At 44.2% G+C, this 20,486-nt stretch overlaps 1 protein-coding gene across 1 annotated transcript in view; it reads right to left on the reverse strand.

Annotated features, from left to right (window-relative positions):
* The window catches only part of LOC122808395 (phosphatidylinositol 4-phosphate 5-kinase type-1 alpha-like), an 814,028-nt gene that overhangs the window by 186,580 nt on the left and 606,962 nt on the right, over positions 1 to 20,486 (reverse strand). The window contains exon 5 of the mRNA XM_044079361.1: positions 5,133 to 5,250. Coding sequence (XP_043935296.1) covers positions 5,133 to 5,250 — 118 coding nt within the window. The remainder of the gene's footprint in view (positions 1 to 5,132; positions 5,251 to 20,486) is intronic.

Here is a 20,486-nt window from a genome sequence, read left to right on the forward strand (position 1 = left end):
GGAGGCTTGGATTAACAAGTCATCTAAGTAAGAAAATATCTGGACATCCTGTGTTTGACAGAAGGCAATTACTGGTGCCAGTCACTTTGTGAAAACTTTTGGGGTTGTGGGAAGCCCAAAAGGCAAAGCAATAATGAAAGTGAGATGCCTTAACACAAAACCTGAGGAATCTCATATGGGGGGGGGGGTGGATGGAAGCATCTTTTAGATGTAGAAATACTACAAAAACTTTCTAAAAGTTGGCACTTCTAGAAATATGAGAGATATCTAGCATGGCTCTCTGCTGCCCTTCTTTCCTTGGTACCAGGAAAAGTCGGGAGAAAAAGCCCTTTACACAAATTCCTTGGGTACTGGTTCTACTGTGCCTTGTACCTACAATTATCGTAGGGTGGATGGAAGTAGGTGGATCTGGTAGTGGGGAGGGGTGGCATGCCATTTAGAAAAAGGATTTCCATCTAAGACATGGCATAACCCTTTTTTAAAATAGAAAGCACCCACTGGTCTGTGGTAATCTTTTCCTGGGTACAGACGGACTGGGTGAGCCTTTGAGTGAGGGAGACACAGCGTGGAGGGGTGATATGACTTTGCAATAGTCAGAGATTTGTCTCCAAATAGAGGCTTCCAAGAGGAGGAATCTTTGTGAGGTTTCCATGGGAATCTCTTTCTGGGGGTCTTCCTGTGTTTCTGGCTGGGTCTAGATCTCTTCTAACATAGGTGGGTTTTGTTAGGTAATTCCTCTGGCACCTAGGTATAGAGATTAACAGACGCGGTCTGCAGTCTTTCATGTTTTTTCTCTGTTCTTAGAGTGCTTTGAAAATACTGGACATCAGGCGGTAAAAACAGGAGATTTTTGTCTAAAAGGAAAGCTACAACTTTAGCTTTCAAGTCTTCAGCTATGGGTTAAATGTGCAACCAACCATATGTGCAGAGGACTGAACCAGTGGCAGCTGCACTGGATGAGGTCTCCACACCATCATGACTACATTTAATGCTGTGCATGGGCTGCTTGTGTAGCATCTATTTACAATCAATTGCCTGGTCTTTTGGGGGCAGGTGGCTGTGAGTCCAGGGCAGTACAGATGGCGTGAAAAGCATCCAAGAATGCCTCAGGAAAGTACAGTTCTGTACACTTACCATAAATGTAGATGTCTGAGTGTATTCACTGTTGCAGTCATTACATTTGGATAATCTGCTTGCAGGTTGCCCTCAGTCGGCCTGATTAACAAAGCATTGGGTCCTGCGTCGGTTGCTGTCCCTTCTTCCATGACGTCGGGGGTATACAACATTCAGCCGACGTCATTACATCAGTTTTTCTTGCCCCAGATGTCAGGTGCCCCCCTAATGGGGAGCAAATAAACATAAAAACACAAAGATATACCTCCAACAAAAAGCAAATAAACCAAAAAGGCTTTTAAGCATAGTAAAGGAAAGTAGAGGTATAGGTTCATAGGTTGGTACTAGGCTATCAGCCCTAGGGCCTATACAAGCCTAGCCATAACAATTCCCTGGCTATTTCTTCCCACATTATTTACTTTCCTGGACCCCTGTCTAGCAGGGCGACTGACGTGATCCCTGGGGTGAATTTCCTTTCTCCCACCCAATCATCAAGGTTCCTCTTGAAGAGGTCCAAAGAGGCACTCTGCTTGACATGTATGGGCAATCTATTCCAGAGTCTGGGGTCTCTGGGTCAGGAACCTATCCCTCCAGCATGTTTTGTTTATTGTGATGACAAGGTTTAGATCTCTGGAGCGTGTAGCTCTGAGCCCAGAAAAAGTTAGGGGGCTGGAGGGAGGGTAACCAGGACTGCAACAGTGAATACACTTGAACATCTACATTTATAGTAAGTGTACACAACTGTACTATGTTCTTCGTGTTTCACTGTTGCAGTCACTACATTTGGGTAGATTCTCAAAGCTATGGTTGGGAGGAGCTGTTTATATAGCATTAAGGCCAGCAATAAGGCCCTACAAGACAGCAGTGGCAAAGCCAGCTCTGGATTTAGAGAAAAATTGGCAAATGATAATGCTTGGTGAAAGTATGTACAGAACTCCTAATAGCAGCTTCTAGGATGTCCCTGGTAGGAACACCTCTGAGAAAAGCTGCAGAAGTAGTTGCAGCCGTGGTGGAGTGAGATCTGATCCCCCGGGGGATAGGTTTTCCATGGTGCTTATAGCAGAAATAAATGCAATGGCTTATCCATTTAGAAATGGCTTGTTCTGAAATAGCCTTCCCCTCTGCCCCTGCAGCAAATGCTACCAGCAGTTCAGATTTTCTTTGAGGTTTAGTCCTGTCCAAATATAATCTAAGTTGTCTGTGCACATCCATGGAATGCAGAATCCATTCCCCTTTTTTTCTGTGGATTGGGAAAGAAGGTTGGCAGATGAATAGACTGATAAAGAGCCACACTGGCTACCACCTTGGGCATGAAGGATGGATTGGTCCTGAGTGACACCCTGTCTGCATGAAAGATGATGAAAGGCTCCACTGCCATAAGAGCCTGCAATTCAGATATCCTTCTAGCTGAAGTGATTGCTAAAAGGAAAGCTGTTTTCCAAAAAGAAATTTTAAGTCTGCAGTAGCAGCTGGCTCGAAAGGAGGTAGAGTGAGTTTCTCCAATACAAAGTTAAGGTCCCAGGCAGGGGTTGGAGCTCCCCTGGGTGGTCTCTAGTTTTTGGCCCCTCTGAGGTACTGCTTGAGCAGAGGATGAGAGAAGAGGGGAGGCTCTGTGTTATAATGAGCTGAAATGGCTGCGGCGTGGATTTTAATGGAAGAATAGGACAGGCCCTTGTGAAGCATCTCAGTTAAGTATTGCAAAATATGAGGTAAATTGGGCGCTGCTGTGCTCATCCCTTTAGACTGGTCCAGCCACAGAATCTTTTCCATTTTTCAGCTTAAGACTTTCTAGTACTAGGTCTCCTTACCTCTAAGATGACATCCATCACAGGTTTGCCGAGGGATGATTGGGGTGAATTTAAGTGATTAGCCAGGCTGCAAGGTTCAATGTTGGAAGCTGAGGGTGCAGGATTTGGTTCTCCTGCTGAGACAGCATGGAAGAGTCTGAGGCAGGTGCCAGGGAGATAACTGCAACACACTGCACAAGAGGGGGTACCAGTGTTGGGATGGCCAGTCTGAAGCAATCAAGATCATCCTTGGTTTGTCCTGTTTGACTTTTAGTAGAACTTTGGAGAGCAGAGGCAGCGGGGGAGAAGGCATAGACTGATGGGTTTTTCCAGCTGAAGGACAGAGCATCCACTTTCCAGGCTTTTTTGTGGGGAGTCCTTGTGCAAAACTTGTCCAACTGGTAGTTCTGGGGGGAGGCAAATAGATCTATATCTGGGCACCCCCATTCGCTTGTCAGCATGTTGAAAATCCTTGGTTCCAGTTTCCATTTGTGTGGGTCCATGAGGTTTCTGCTTAGTCCGTCTGCCAGTGTATTCAATTTTCCTGGCAGGAATTGAGCTTGTAGGTGCACTTGGTAGCTCAAGGCTGTGTTCCACAATGCCATGGCTAGTCTGCAGAGGGGGTAAGAATGTGTACCCCCCTGCCTGTTTATGTACCACATAACAATGGTGTTGTCCGTCCTTACCATTAGTTGTCCTGGAAGAATGTAGTCCTTTAAGGCTGTCAGAGCATTCTGTACAGCTAACATTTCTTTTTGATTGATATGCAGGTGCATTTGATTTGGGTTCCATTTGCCCTGAATGCACTTCCCTGCCAAGTGAGCCCCCCATGCATAGTCTGATACATCTGTAGTTAAGGTTTGGGTGGCAGGGGGTAGTGTGAATGGTAGTCCCTTGTTTTGGTGGCAGGCCTCTGCCCACCAGAGGAACTCCAGGCATAGGCAAGGTATAATAAGAATCATTGTTTCCAGGCTGTGAGAATGTTGACTCCGTAGACTTTTTAGACACCACTGTGGTTTCCTCATATGCAGTCTTGCATATGGAATTAGAAGAATGCAGGAGGCCATGAACCCCAAGGCTTGCAGTATTTGTCTTGCAGATAGCAGGGCCACGAAGACCTTGAAAAAACATCTATCCATTCCTTCTCCCCCAGGAGGAGGAAGAGAATCTTCACAAGTATGTTGGGAGTCAAAAAGTTAACAGTTTCTGGACTAGTTCTTTTAAGCTTCTCCTTAAGTGGTAACAATATACCTGGGAAAGTGGAATCTGCCATCTTAGAGTGAGCCAGGCATTAAAGACAATGGGTCTCCAGAAAAAGTACTGAATGAGGACAAAAAGGATCACAACACCTGGGTGCAAGTGACTGGCAAATGGAACAGACCACGTTGTAGTGTTCTGCTCCTAAATGGAAGACACTGAGTATGCAAGTCTTTGTAAGTAATCTGCCTACCACACTCGTACTTAACCCTCCAAGCTGATATCTAATACTGGTAAGCAAAAACACTTTAAAAAAAAGTAAAGGTAGGTTCCCATCAGGGCACTTGTCTACTTACACAAAGCAATAGTATCAATGACCAAATGACATTCAGTCTGACGGATACTCTGCCTACATTTGGGCTAGGGATGAGACAGTCTGAGGAATTACTCATACATTTGCTTCTTGAGGTCCTACTTCAAATGTACAATCCTGAGGAGATAAAGAGGTTTGATACCACAGCTGGATATCAGTGGTGAAAACCCATTCATTATGAATACTGCAACAGCGATTTCAGTCAGAACATTATGTCATACACAAAATACTCAATAAGGGACACGCACATTACTCTACACTTCTGCAAGTGATATCACCGATGGCACAGCTGAATAAATTAATGACTTACTGTGTGATGCACAGGGACAAAAGAAAAGACAAATTAAAAACATCCTAGAAAAAAATCAAATTGGAGGCTAGATCATGGTTTAGTGCCGAGGATACTTCTATGCAGTTAAAATCCTCTTGAAGATTATTCAGTAAGATTTTTAAACAAACAGCAGTGTAGAACAAGTACTACACTACACTGCACTTAATCCCTCAGTACTAAATATTGAAAAGAGGGCAGAGGACAGTTCTGATCCTGAAGGTTGAGATAATTAGAGTTAAATAAGCTAAATCAAATTAAGTTTTGCAAAATATTTTTTTTCAAGGCAGCTAAATATGCTAAGAATATAAGAAATATGACAAACTGAACTTACCATATAATCATCAGGCCTGATTCCAAATAGTTCCCTGAAATAACGAAATGCTACTGGAGCATATGTTTTGAACCGAAAATCACTGAAGTGATGAGCAGGAGTTAAGTTACTTCCTTCACTAGAGAAAAGACCAGAAAGACCGCTATTGATACTGATCAGTATTATCTCATGCCAGTACAAAGTGCAGCTACTTCACTACTGATGTGAATTCTGCACTGGCACATCAGACAGAAAAAATAAATGTACAAATGACTGCTAACCTGCAGAAATTCCACAAATATCATCTTCCCCTTTATACAACCATACATCCACAGCCAAGTTAACACAACAGTAAAAACAAGTTATGTACTCACAATAACCTTCCATCTGTGTTGTCCGTTTTCATTCTTCCTCAACTAATGTGTTCGGATCCCATCCTTGGATCCAAGCCACTAAAAAGCTCTCATGCTCCTTTTCTACGCATAATGCACGAATCACCAACATCCCTCAGATCTTGCTTGCTGCTTGACAGGAAGACTATTATAATAAGCCATTTCTGGAGCTCAACACAAAGGACAGTTGTGTCCTTGAAGTCTCTCATTCCTTCTGAAATCGGTTATTACAAAGGATGGTGGTTGTGGGTGGGGAGTTTAGGAAGAATGAAAATGGACAACACAAATGGAACATTATGGTGAGTGTGACGATTGGGGAGAGACAGGGGGAAGGCTGCCAGTCTAGTCAAATAGAATTTAATACACAATTCTATCATTTGTATAAATAAATGTAAAATACATATGTGTGTTTTTAAATGAAAGAAAAACACTGCAAAATGTGAACTTTAAGATTGTTACAACATTGCCCCCCCTTGCTGTAAAGAAAAACGAAGTCAAGCCTTTCAAATGCATCTTTTGAAATTGAAATGATTTTATGACATTCTTTGATCTTTAAAGGTGGTTCCAGTCAGGCTGGCTGAAGACATTCTGTCTACTGTTTTAACTAAGGACTAATTGCTAGAGTGTATACGTGAAATGCCTTTTAGTGCTGTATTCTCCTGTGCAGGTGTTAGCTTGCTAAATAATGTAAGTTGAGTTTCTATTAGCCTGGGAACTCAGACCAGGTGTTAAGATGATGCAATATGAATACTGGGAAAACCTAAGTGCCAAAAATGATGTAATCTGGGGAGAACCCAGAGACATGTTTGTTAGTAATGTTTAAATACTATTTCTCACAAAAGACCAAAAAGCATTTTGACTTTGGACATCGAACCCAGCACTGCGTATGCTCTTTATGTAAGCAGGATTGTAGCACTGTGTTTTCTCTTAAGATTAGCTAAAGATTAGAGATTAGATTAAGTATTTTTCTGTGTAATCAGATCTTTCCTACGATATTATTTTAAGTTTGTGTGATCTCTGAACTCTTAGATATCTCTGTGGTGTAGTAGTTTTGTCTTGTGTTTTAATTTATTATTAAATATTTTTAAAACCTTCTACCTGTGGCTGGTTTGTGTAGAGAGAAATTATGCTTCAGAGTACATTATATATTTATAGAGTTTACTGTCTAGGCCCTTCCAATAAGCCTTAGACTGAACAGTCACATAACCACTGGAAATTAATACTGCACAGTAATAATTGGACACCCTTTTAAGGGCCTTTTAGTAGGTGATATTAACTGGGTGATGGCAGTAATTACTACTATATAGTCTGGGTAAAGGGGTACAGCTGGAAAATCTGTGTCAGCCTTTCCCAAGAGTGTCTGTAAAATGTATAAATACTTATCTCAAAGTGTGTGTGTGATGTGTCAGCTACTTGGGCAGGGACACGAAGCGCTGGTTGGACAGAGAGGGTTCTGGAGGTTCTAGCTTGTCCAGTTAGGCTGAGATCTGGACCCTATAGCTGTGCCAGTGGGGAGTCTTATTGGGGACCTGGTGAGCAAGGGAGCAACCAGCCCCAGACTGACTGTGATCTCTGTGTGCACTTAAGGGAAATTGTACTTTACTGCGTGTACTAGTTATCCTTTCCTCTTCTAGGAGACAACCTCCCTGGTGTTAGTGGGGAGGATTGAGGCTCCTTGATTGCTGGGCCAGGGCATGGTCATCACAGTGAGTACATGACTTCTTTATCGGATTGTTGTTGATTTTCATTCATTCCTCAACTAATGGGGGTAGAGCCCCCAGCTACCTACAATCTTGGGTGGAATCTAAGGAAGGACATTCATAAGTACAATTGAGCTAAAGGCTGCTATTCCCCTGGAGACCAGATCTGCTTTGTAATGAGTGATAAAAGTAAGACAATTTGACCAAGTTGCGGCTGCGCATATATTGTCCATAGAAGCCCTCGACTGGAACACAGAAGTTGTTGTCACTGATCTGTTGAATGAGCTCTTAAAGGTTTTGGTAAGGGGAAATTCAACTTGCTACAGACAAATGAAATGTAATCTCTCAACCATCAGGTTAGAGTTAGCTTTGTAATTGATTCACCCCATTTAGTATGTACAAAGGAGATACATAGCTTATCTATCTTATTTATTTTGTTCTGTGTAAGTAAAAATGCAATTGTCTATAAAATCCAATAAATGCAACATACATTCCCCTTTAACTGCAAATTTTGGAGAGAATACTGGCAAGTTAATAGATTGGTTGATGGCGGACTCTGACACCACCTTAGGAAGGAAGCACTGGTACGTAACATGACCCCATCCTTATGAAAAATCAAATATGGAGGCTTAGAAGATAATGCTTCAAGTTCTAAAATTATTTTAGCAGAAATAATTGCAGCTAGAAATATGGTTTTCCAGGTCAGAAATGTAAATCCCATTTAGCTGCTTGCTCAAAGGGAGAATGAATTAAGGCTTGCAGCACCAAATTTAAATCCCATGATGGAGTTGGGTCTTTATAAAGGGGTCTTACAGGAAAGTGCCACTCAAAAAGGCTTTGTACAGCTCAGAGGAAGCCAATGAAGAATTCTGAAATCCAGCATGAAAGTAAAAGATTGCTGCTAGTTGGACTTTTATAGTGAGCTAGCACCTCCATTAAATAGGCTCACCAAAAAATCCAAAACAGATTGAACTGGAGCAGAGAAGGGGTCAGTTTGATTTTGCTCTGCCCAACAAACAAATCTTTTCCATTTACTCCTGCAGAGTTAACTAGTAGAAGGTTTATGGAAAGATAAAATTATGGAACATATAAGGGAAGAGAACATTGGTTGTCTGGCTATTAAAGGAATTGGAAAAACCACACTGTGAGGTGCGAGATATCCGGGTGAACAATGCCTGTCGGATGGGACAGAAGGTCTGGAGTTGGATTCAGAATCTAAGGTGGATACTGTAGATGATGCCAAAGGAAAGGAAACCAAATCTGTTGAGGCCGGTAAGGCACAATGAGGATGACTTTGCTCTTCAACCAGGTCTGCTTTTTGTAAGAATTTGGGGACAGAGGGTAAGCATACAAAAGACCGAGGTGGGGGGGGGCATTTGTGAAGTAAAGCATCCCTCTGATTCCCCCAGTGGGGGATTGGGGCAAAAAAGCTGCCGCACATGTTTAGGGGAGAAGCAAAAGGATCACAGCAAGGCTGGCCCCACTGACTGAAAATCATATCAGTCACCGTGTCACAGAGAGGTCACTTGAAAGGTAGTAAAGATGGACTTGCTCAGTTTGTCTGCTATCATGTTGGATTTCCCCTGCAATATGTGTTACTATTAAAAAGAGGTTGGAAGACATCACCCATTGCCACATCTTGAGGGCTTCTCAACATAAGGGATAAGATCCGGTTTCCCCTTGTTTGTTGATGTACCAAACTACTGACATGTCTGTCGCACTGCAATTGTTCTGAGAGGCAGAGAGTCTTGGAATGCCTGCAATGCCAAAAGCACCACTCATCTCCAGAACAGTTTTGCAAATTGGCATCTTCAGGGCACCAAGTGCCTTGGACTGTTTTTCCCAGGAAATGCCCCCCCAACCCAATCTGGGAAGTTTCTGTGGTCACTACAGCCTTGGGCTGAGGGAAGATAAAAGGATGGCCTTGTAATACCAGTTGCAAATGCATCCACCAGCAAAGGTATCTTTTGCATACCAGAGTTATTCTTATTCTCGCAGACATGGATTGAGAAAGCATTGACCATTGTTTTGCTAGCATCCTCTATACAATTCTCACGTGATATCTTGCTAAAGAAACTAAAATTGCTGCTGACATTGATCCCAGGGCTTGTAGAATCAATCGAGCCGAAACTGTGGTACTGCAAATTATTTTCCTGACCTACATCCTTGTTTGTACTCTTGAAAGAGGAATAGCAGCTACAATGTTGAACACAGCCCCTACAAATTCTAATGTTTGGGTCAGCTATGAGACTTGTCAATTTATGGTTATTCCGAGAAGTAAACAGTCTGTAGAACTTGATTGCCTGCTTTTATCAGTTGATGCCTGGTCAGGGTGGTAATGAGCCAGTTGTCGACATATAGAAACACTCAGAATCTCTGCAGTCTCAAGTGAGTTGTTACTACTGTCATACATTTAGTGAACACCCTGGAGGCTGTAGTGAGGCCAAAGGGCAGTCCTTTGAACTGACAGTGACTGGCTCCCAGCCGGAAGTGCTAGTACCTTCTGGATTTTCTGTTCATTTTTATGTGACAGTAGGCATCCTGAAGGTCTATCAAACACATCCAGTCATTCTTGCCCAGAAAGGGCAGAATGGACTGAACTGTGACCATCCGGAACAGAGTGTCGAACTGACTTGTTCAACAGACTGAGATTGTCTCCAGTCCCTTGTCTTCTTTGGCATTAAAAAGAATCTTGAGTAAGTTCCAGATTCTAGTTGGTCTGGTGGGATCTCTTGGATGATTCTTAGAAGCTTTTGAATTTCTAGTGCTGCTTTCTTCTGACTGGGTGGAACATCTGGAAATTTTTTTAGAAATGGAGGCGGTAGGGAAAAGAATTATATAACCTCTGGAAACAATCCTCTGCATCCAAACATCTTTTGTTATATGTAGCCAGGATCTCTGGTGCAGGGATAAGCTACCCTTAGCTGCCTCAAAATGTGGGCAATTAGGCCTCATTTCAGGAGCTCTGAAAAAGGTCCGTCACAAAGACTATCTAGACCTCTTGTTTTCTGGGTTTCCTGTGCCACACAGGGGTCACCATCTATTGTAGCCCCTCCCCTGCCCCTGGGGGAACTATCTCCATGTGCGTCTTGGAAAGGAACCTGGGACTTTTGAACCACATTTTTGACCGCCCCATTGATTCCTGGAGAAGTCCTTTGAGGGGTCGAAAAATGCACGCCCAATGCAGACAGGGTCCTTCCGTCTTTCTCGAAACTGAAGCGTGTCCTTCACTGTGGGGCCAAACAAAAGTGCTGTCCAAGGGAGCACAAACAAACCAGAACTTGAACGGCTCTGCAAAACCACACAGGCACATCCAGACAAGTCTGCTGATGGAGATTACCTGAACCCACTGCCCTTGAAGCACCTTCTGCAGCGTCTGAGATGAGCCTCATGGCAAATTAGATATAGCTTGTAGGGTAGCGAACTGAGAGGCTATTGAAGATTGAGCCTCAGCAGTGTCAGTTCCAGAAAGAGATTTTGATAGCTGTTTAACAAAGTCTCTGAAGTCTTGTAAAACGTGCCAGACAGTTCAGTAACTGGAGTGGAAAACTCCCTGAAGCATAAACACACTTCCCAAATCAGTCAATCGCCCTAGACGGCCTGTAAGGAGGATTGACAGTGGAAAGTACAGTTTTGTACCTACCATAAATGTAGATGTTCGAGTGCTAATACAGCTGCAGTCATAACAGATGGGTTCTCCTGCCGTCAGGCGGGTCCTCGGTCGGCCGAATTCCAAAGTCGTCGCTTTCTTTCCTGACATCAGTGCGACAGGGGTATATAAGACACAGCCGACGCCATTTTCTTCAGTCTTTCTTGCCCCAGATGTCAGGTGCCCCCAGAAGGAAGGCAATATATATATATATATATATATATATATATATATATATATATATATATATATATAAAATCATGCATTGCAATATAATCAAAAACCAGTAGTTGCAAGCAAATACACCATAGAAGGATAACCCAATCAAGTTGTAAGATGAGGAGTTAGCCACTAGGTCTGTACCCAGAGGGGAAGGAGGGAGGGAAACCTGGACTGCAGCTGTATTAGCACTCGAACATCTACATTTATGGTAGGTACAAAACTGTACTATTTTCTTCGTGCATACAGCTGCAGTCATAACAGATGGGTAGAATCCCAAAGCTACGCACAGGGTGGTAGGCACTAGGTGGAACTGGGAGGAGACAGAATGCCCTGCAACACAGCAGTGGCAAAGCCTGCTCTAGTTTTGGAGTATAAAGGTAGGTGGTAGTGTTTAGTGAAGGTATGCACAGAACTCCAAGTGGCTGCCTCCAAAATATCTTTGGTAGGGACTCCTCTGAGGAAGGCTGCAGAGGTAGCTGTGGCCCTTGTGGAGTGGGATCTGATGCCTGCAGGTACAGATTTACCATGAAAGAAGTAACAAAACCGTATGCAGTGGCCTATCCATTTTGAAATTGTCTGTTTGGAAATTGGCTTCCCTTGAGCTCCTACAGCACAGGACACAAAGAGTTGTTCTGATTTCCTGAAAGGCTTTGTTCTGTCCAAATAGTAACGTAGCTGTCTATGGATGTCTAAGGAATGTAGCAGCCTTTCCCCTTTGTTTTGAGGATTGGGGTAAAAGGTAGGTAAGTGTATGGCCTGATTTAAAGCTATCCTGGATATTACCTTAGGCATAAATGACGGGTTAGTTCGTAGGGAAACCCTGTCCTGATGGAAGATGAGAAAGGGCTGCACAGCCATGAGGGCTTGTAGTTCCGAAACCCTACGAGCTGAGGTAATGGCCAGAAGGAAAGCTGTTTTCCAGGACAAATATTGCAAATCTGTTGAGGCAGCTGGTTCAAAGGGAGGCAATGTTAATTTTTCTAGAATGTAATTAAGATCCCAGGCTGGTATTGGTTGTTTCCTTGGAGGTCTTATATTCTTACCCCTCTGAGGAACTGTCTTAAGAGTGGGTGAGAGAATAAGGGTGGATCAGTGTTGTATTCTGCAGAAATGGCTGAGGCATGGATTTTGATGGAGGAAAATGAAAGTCCACTGTTCAACAGCTCAGCTAGATACTGTAATATCGGAGGCAAATTCAGTTTTCTAGGATCCTGGCCTTTTTTCTCATTCCAAGCGCAAAACCGTTTCCATTTTGCGGAGTAAGCTTTCCTAGTAGATGGCCTTCTGGCCTCCAAAATGACATCCTGCACCTCCTTGGAGAGTAGGGTCTGTTGTGGTGTTAAGGAATTTTCCATGCAGCCAGATGGAGTGTTTTCAGCTAACTGTGAAGAGTTTTGTAGCTGTGCTGAGTCAGTAGAAGAGGCATTAGAGGTAGGGTCCAGGGAGGAGAATGTGTTAGGCTCCTCAGGAGTGGGTACCAGTGTTATCTTGGCCAGTCTGGAGCAATCGTATCATCTTCGGTCCGTCTGCTCTTGCTTTCAAGAGTACCTTGGGCAGAAGAGGCAAAGGTGGGAAGGCATAAACTGTCCGTGCTGCCCAACTGAAAGAAAGGGCGTCCACTCTCCAGGCCTTTGGATGGAATGTCCTCGAGCAGAATTTTGTCAATTGATGATTCCTGTGAGAGGCAAAGAGATCTATGTCTGGCCTTCCCCACGCTTGGATTATTATTTGTAAACACTTGAGGATGCAACTTCCATTCGTGCGGGTCTGTCATATATCTGCTTAGATTGTCTGCCAGCGTGTTTTCCAAACCTGGCAGGTACTGTGCTTGAAGTTCGATTTGCCATTCCAGAGCCAAGTTCCAAAGTGACATGGCCAGCCTGCACAGGGGGTATGAATGTGTTCCTCCTTGTTTGTTTATGTACCACATTACAGTGGTGTTTTCTGTTCTTATCAATAACTGCCCTGGATGCAGGAGGTCCTTGAAAGCTGTAATTGCATTTATCACTGCTAGCATTTCCTTTTGATTGATGTGAAGGTGCTTTTCCTTTTGGGACCATTTGCCCTGAATGCACCTGTCTGTCATGTGTGCCCCCCAGACGTAGTCTGAGGTGTCTGTTGTGATGACTTGATTTGCTTGAGGCTTGCAGAATTGTAGACCTGTGTTTGTTTGGCATGCTTGGGCCCACCATAGAAATTCCTTTTGCAAACATGGGATTAGTGGTGGTACTGTTTCCAAACTGTGGCTGTGTTGAGACCATAGGTTTTTTTAGGTACCATTGAAGTTTCCTCATATGCAACTTTGCACATGGAATTAGAAGAATGCAAGATGCCATGAAGCCCAGAGCCTGCAGGATTTTCCTTGCAGTTAGCCTGGTACAATTTGCTAGTATTTTGAAGTACTGAGTTAGTTGCCCCTGTTTTTCTGGCGTAAGATAGGCCATCTGGGTGTTTGTGTCCAAGTTGGCACCCAGGAAAATTATTTTCTAAGATGGTGTTAGCCTGGATTTCTCTTTGTTGACTGTGTATCCCAGAGACTTCAATAACCGTGTTACATAAGCCAGATGTTCCAGAAGTATGTGTTTGCTGTCCGCTTGGATCAGGCAGTCATCCAAATAAGGGTAAATTTGTATCCCTTGAAGTCTGCAGTAGGCAATTACTGATGCCAGGCATTTCGTGAATACTCTGGGTGCAGTAGATAAGCCAAAGGGCAATGCAGAGAATTGATAGTGGATTGAACCTGCAAGAAATCTGAGGTATCTTCTGCAGCTTTGTCTGATTGGGACATGCAGGTATGCCTCCTTGAGGTCCAATGTTACCAGCCAAGACTCCTTGCCCAGCATGGGAAGAAGTTGCTGTAAGGTGAGCATCTTGAATTTTGGTAAGAGTAGAAACGTGTTTAGGATGGATAAGTCCAAAATGGGTCTCCAATTGGTTCCCTTCCTTGGTACCAGGAATAGTCTGGAATAAAAACCTTGACCTTGTTCATGAGTAGGTACCTCTTGAATAGCTTTCATGTCCATGAGCTTTGAAATTTGTATTTGAGCCTCTGCCCTTTGATTGTGTGGCAGGTTCGGCATGCCTCTCATTTTTGGAAGAGTGTGAAAATGAAATCTGTAGCCTCTGTTTATAATGTCCAGGATCCATTTGTCTGTTGTGATAATATGCCAATTTTTTGAAAATAATGCCAGCTTTCCTCCCAAGGGTGCTGCCAGCTGAGACTTGCTTGGCATGCAAAGGGGAAAGTCATTGGGTTTGTTTCCTGTATTGTTGTGCACTGTCTTCGCCACCTCTTGGTGCTGGAGTTTGCCATTGTCTGCCTCTATATGATCCTTGAGATTGTCCTCTGCCCCTTGTGCGCCTGTATCTACCTCTCTTTGGGGCTTGTCCGTGGCTGGAAAGGACCAGTTTTTTGAAGGCCAATTTCTGCTAAAATGTGGTGGTTGTACCTGTAGAAAAGCTTCGACAGTTTGCATAGATTTAGCTTTTTCTTCCATTTTCCGTAGTATCTCCTCAGCATTAGTACCAAATACATCCTTTTGTAAAGGAGCATCTAATAGTTTAGCTTTAACATGATCAGGCAAGGTTTGTTCCCTAAGCCAGGCATGTCTACGAATGACTGATCCTGTAACAGCAGCTCTACTTGAGGCCTCTAGAGCATCATAGCCATATTGTAAGGTGTGTTTACCCACTTGTTCTGCACTATGCATCATATCCTGCAACTCCTTCAAATCTGGTTGTTCAGGTTGTGACATTTTATTCCTTAATTGTGATAACAGAAACTGCTGATATTTAAGCATATGGAACTGACAATTTAAGGCCCTCATGGCTAGGGTGGCCGAGGTATATACCTTTTTTCCCCACTTTTCTAAGGATCTAGACTCTCTTCGAAGGTAATGGATTCTTAGCAGTAGAGGCCTTCATTCCCTTGGGGCCTTGAGAAATGGTTTCAGGGTCAGCATTATGGCTTTTGTAAAGAAATTGGTGTGAGTTAGGAACTCTGTAGTACCCATCAGGCTTGACTGGGGCAGGAGGCAGGGAATCCGGATTAAGGCAAGCCTCCGAGTAAACATCATCAAGTATGTCCAAGACAGGAGGAATCGCCAGAGGTCTGTGCTGAGGTAGCAAAAGAAATTCCCTAAGTCTTTTCTTGGAATATGAAAAATCTTGGCCTTCCCAATGGAAGTGTTCCCTCAAGGTATGCAAGGTTTCCCCGAAAGAAAAATCCTCTGGGGGAGATACAGAAGGAATGGACTGCTCTGCATCAGAATCTTCAAAAGGGGAGTACGAGTGTTCCTCTTCATCAGAATGTTCTGAAATAATGGAGCCCTGGTCAGAAGAGGGAGAATCTTCCTCCACTCTGGGTCTCTTGTCCGGAGGGGGTTGGGAACCTCTGATAAGAGTAATTAAATCCTAGCCATTTTGAGCATCTGCTTTTTAGGCATGGGACCTGGAGATGGGCCCTGTGCAACAGGCCTCTTGGGATGCATGGCTGATTTGGACTTAGTAAAGGCCTTTATGGAAAAAGAAGATGAGGGTCTGAAGACACCATGGGTGGAAGTGGACCTGTCCACATTAAGAGGCTCAACACTCACAGTGGCTTCGGTAGCTGTAGTCAGGGTATGGGCCGAAGCACCTGCGGTCTCGGTTACAGAAGACACCGCCAGAGAAGTGTCGTTGGTAGTCAGGGGCTGCGTAGGCGCCTCGCTGAGAACTGGACCACGTGTAGTCGGTTTTGGAGTGGTGTCGGTGGAGACCGCGGACCTTGCGTGTCGGTCTTTGTCCTTGCGTTTTTTGGACAAAACGGTAGTCAGAGTCTCCGACGACATTTTATAATCAAAAGCTTTACCAAAAAAGTGCTGGGCGAACTCCGCCCGACGCTTAATAGTGCGTTTATTGAAAGTAGCACAAAAGCGACAGCCCGAGACGTCGTGGTCTGGGCCTAAACAAGGTATACAGAGGGAATGAAAATCCTTATGCGGTATTTGCTTCCCACAAGAAATACAATTGTTAACTTTGTCTGACATCGGTCTGAGGCAAGAAAAGTTTCCCCAACGGGGTACTTAGCTTTAAAGACGACTTTGGTTTCCAAATTTTCGTAATTTCAGAAGCTGGCCGACCGGCACTTGCGAACTGCTTCTGCTTCGGGCACCGCGCGGCAAAAAAGACTGAAGAAAATGGCGTCGGCTGTGTCTTATATACCCCTGTCGCACTGACATCAGGAAAGAAAGCGACGACAACCGACGCCAGACCTAGACTTTGGAATTCGGCCGACCGAGGACCCGCCCGACGGCAGGAGAACCCATCTGGTATGACTGCAGATGTATGCACGATGAACATCTCTGTTCAGCAAGTACCTTTTTTTGTAGCTGCCGCCACAACCAGAGCATCTACTGGCACCCCTTTACCCCAAAATTCACTTCCTACTGGCGGAGTCAGAATCCAGTCTGGTCTTTTGGGGATTGGCTCAACCGAATCAGGTTCCTTCCACCACAGCCTAGAGACCAACTCAATCAGCTCATTGGTGGGTGGAGTAACCCAGGAGGTAGACTGGCCAGCTACAAAGGCCTCCAGAAATACAGATTACTACAGAAAAGGATCTTGGGAAGACCAGCCACCTTTCTACTTAAGGATCTCAAGGTGGTCTCCAAATGAGACGTCACTGAGTGGGGATTTTGGGGACCCCCTCCATCTAAATCAGTATCCTCAATGACCGACTCTTGAGGAGAGTCAAAGTGCCTCCTTTAGCACTCTCTCATCCTACAGACTTCTTCGGTGTGATGGTCTAGTGAAGTATCAGAAGAGATTAGGATACCCTACTGGGTAGTCTGGAAGCTTTGAGCTGGCTGTCGCTGTGGGCTAGAATGTTGAGGCTCAAGATACAAAGACTTCCGAGAAGTACAGCATGGTTCTGAGAGGGGTAGGACCCATCTGTCCAGCTGAGGCAGAGAACATTCGCTTCACAACCTCAAAAGCAGACCGCTCAAGAGAGAAGGAAAACAAAGCAAAGAAAGAAAGCTTCTGGTCCATCACCTCCCTCTGCTCAGAGAACAACCCACCAAAGGTGAAGTAGCCAAAGCTGTCCAGTGCCAAGGAAGAGAGAGGAAGAGACGGCTCCAAAAACCTCGATGTTGACTTCAACCTCCCGGATCCAACAGGGATGCTTCAGCTCCGAGAGTCATCTGGCACCAAGGAAGTTGAAGTCGGGGCACTCAGAGCAACATTTGGATCTGCAGAAAATGCTTTCTTTGGATCCAAACAAGATGGACCCAGAAGGCTTGGATCCAAGGACTTTAAAGCAACAGGTTGGATTAAAGAAGGAGCTGTAATAGGTGGAGTAGTGGATGACTGGGCTTCCTGACCCAAATGGGAAGGAGCCGTAAGAACTCCCATCTGAATTTGCATGGAGAGGAATTTCTTCAGCACTCTCTCCACGTCTGCTTCAGTGAGACTCCTGGAGAAATGAAAAGATGCTAGGGATGGAGATTTGGAGCGCCATTCCAAAAAAAGGGGAAGGCACTCTGAAAGGAACTGGGTTCAAATGGAGGGAGCATCTGGTCCTGTGTAGAAGTTTCGGATCCAAGACCATAGGATCCAATGTTGATCTGGTCAGATCCTAAGGAGGTCAGATCATAAGTTCTGGAACAGTGCCAACCTGGAATACCACACAGAATAGACAAACTTCAAACACTATAAATCATGTAATGCAGTTGGAGAAAAATACAGACGTGTACACTTGCCATAAATGTAGATGTTCAAGTGTATTCACTGTTGCAATCATTTCATTTGGGTAATCTGCTGGCAGGTTGCCCTCAGTCGGCCTGATTAACAAAAAGTCTTGGGTCCTGCGTCTGTTGCTGTCCCGTCTTCCATGACGTCAGGTCGTCAGGGGTATAAAACATGCAGCCGACGCCATTACATCAGTTTTTTTTGCCCCAGATGTCAGATGCCCCAAATGGGGAGCAAAATATATGTATGTACAATTAGAAACACAATATACCTCCAAACAAAAGCAAATACACCAAAAAGGCTTTTAAGCATAGTAAAAGAAAGTAAAGGTATAGTAAAAGAAAAACAGGGGGCTGGAAGGGGGGAGGGTAACCAGGACTGCAACCGTGAATACACTCGAACGTCTACATTTATGGTAAGTGTACACAATTGTTCTATGTTCATCGTGTTTCACTGTTGCAGTCATTACATTTGGGTAGATTCCCAAAGCTAAGTTTGGGAGGATGGATTTATACAGCATTAGGACCAACTGTAAGGCCCTGCAAAACAGCAGTGGCAAAGCCAGCTCTGGATTTAGAGAAAATTGGTAAGTGATTATGCTTGGTGAAAGTATTAACTGAACTCCAGGTAGCAGCTTCTAGAACATCCCTGGTAGGAACACCTCTGAGAAAGGCTCCTGAAGTAGATGCAGCCCTGGTGGAATGAGCTCTGATCCCCTGGGGGATAGGTTTTCCATGGTGCTTATAACAGAAATAAATACAATGGCTTATCCATTTAGAAATGGTTTGCTTTGAAACAGCCTACTTCAATGCCCCTGCAGCAAATGCTATCAGAAGTTGTTCAGATTTTATTCGAGATTTAGTCCTGTCCAAGTAGAATATAAGTTGTCTGTGTACATCCAATGAATGCATAATCCGTTCCCCCTTGTTCTGTGGATTGGGAAAGAAAGTTGGCAAATAAATAGACTGCTTAAGAGCCACACTGGATACCACCTTGGGCATGAATGATGGATTTGTCCTGCGTGACACCCTGTCTGCATGAAAGATGATGAAAGGCTCCACTGCCATAAGGGCCTGTAATTCAGATATCCTTCTAGATGAAGTGATTGCTAAAAGGAAGGCTGTTTTTTCCAGGAGAGAAAATTTAAGTCTGCAGTTGCAGCTGGCTTGAAAGGAGGTACAGTGAGTTTCTCCAATACAAAGTTAAGGTCCCAGGCAGGGGATGGAGATGATCTGGGTGGTCTTAAGTTTTTGGCCCCTCTGACATAATGCTTTAAAAGAGGATGAGAGAAGGGGGGGGGGGTCTGTGTTGTAATGAGCTGAAATGGCGGAGGCATGGATTTTTATGGAAGAAAAAGACAGGCCCTTGTGAAGCATCTCAGTTAAGTATTGCAAAATCTGAGGTAAATTGGGCACTGCTGTGCTCATCCCTTGAGACTGATTCCAGGCACAGAATCTTTTCCATTTGCCAGCATAAGATTTTCTAGTACTAGGTCTTCTCGCCTCCAAAATGACATCCATCACAGATTTGCTGAGGGATGCTAATGGGGAATTTAAGTGATTAGCTAAGCTGCAAGAAAGTACAGTTTTGTACCTACCATAAATGTAGATGTCCGATAGGTATGCATCTGCAGTCATAGCATATGGGCTGTCCTGCCTCAGGCAGCCCTTCGGTCGGCCGGATTCCAAAGTCTGGGTGTGGCCTCGGCTGATGTCGCACTTTCCCCGACGTCAGAGCTTCTGGGGTATAAAGGCATCAGCCGACGCCATTTTCCTCAGTGTTTCTTGCCCCAGATGCCAGGTGCCCTCTAGGAAGGCTAAATTTGGATAAAAGTTGAAAATTCCAAACAGTAGCAAACAACATATATATACATATATACATACAAACAAATACACCATAATAGATTCCCCCAGCTAGCTGAAAGAGGGGTAAGCACCCTAGGAATACCACAGAGGGGAAGGAGGGTGGGTAATCCTGACTGCAGATGCATACCTATCAGACATCTACATTTATGGTAGGTACAAAACTGTACTATGTCCTTCAAGGATGCATCTGCGGTCATAACATATGGGTAGAATACCATAGCCAAACTGGGGGAGGAGGTACTAAGATAATGATGGTGTAGTTAAGATCCCCTGTAAAACTGCAGTTGCAAAACCTGCTCGGGATCTGGAGTATAAAGGTAGATTGTAATGCTTGGCAAATGTATGCACGGAGCTCCAAGTAGCAGCTTCTAAAATGTCCTTGGTAGCCACCCTCGAGGAAAGCTGTAGTGGTGGCTGTGGCTCTTGTGGAGTGAGGCCTGATATTTTCAGGAGTTGTCTTTCCATGAAAAGAGTAGCAGAATCGAATGCAATTTCCTATCCATTTTGAAATTGTCTGTTTGGAAATTGCTTTTCCTTGCACTCCAGTTGCATATGCTACAAAAAGTTGGTCAGTTTTTCTGCTGGTTTTAGTTCTGTCCAGATAGTAGCGTAGTTGTCTGTGTACATCCAAGGTGTGCAATAGTTTTTCCCCCCTGTTCTGTGGGTTAGGGAAGAACGTAGGCAAATTGATAGCTTGGTTCAAGGATACCCTGGATACCACCTTTGGCATGAAAGTAGGATTGGTTCTCAGAGACACTCTATCCTGGTGAAAAATAAGGAAAGGCTGCACTGCCATTAGAGCCTGTAACTCGGATACT

The sequence above is a fragment of the Protopterus annectens genome, chromosome 8.part0, assembly GCF_019279795.1.
Source record: "Protopterus annectens isolate FY-2018-M chromosome 8.part0, PAN1.0, whole genome shotgun sequence".
Taxonomy (NCBI): Eukaryota; Metazoa; Chordata; order Ceratodontiformes; family Protopteridae; genus Protopterus; species Protopterus annectens.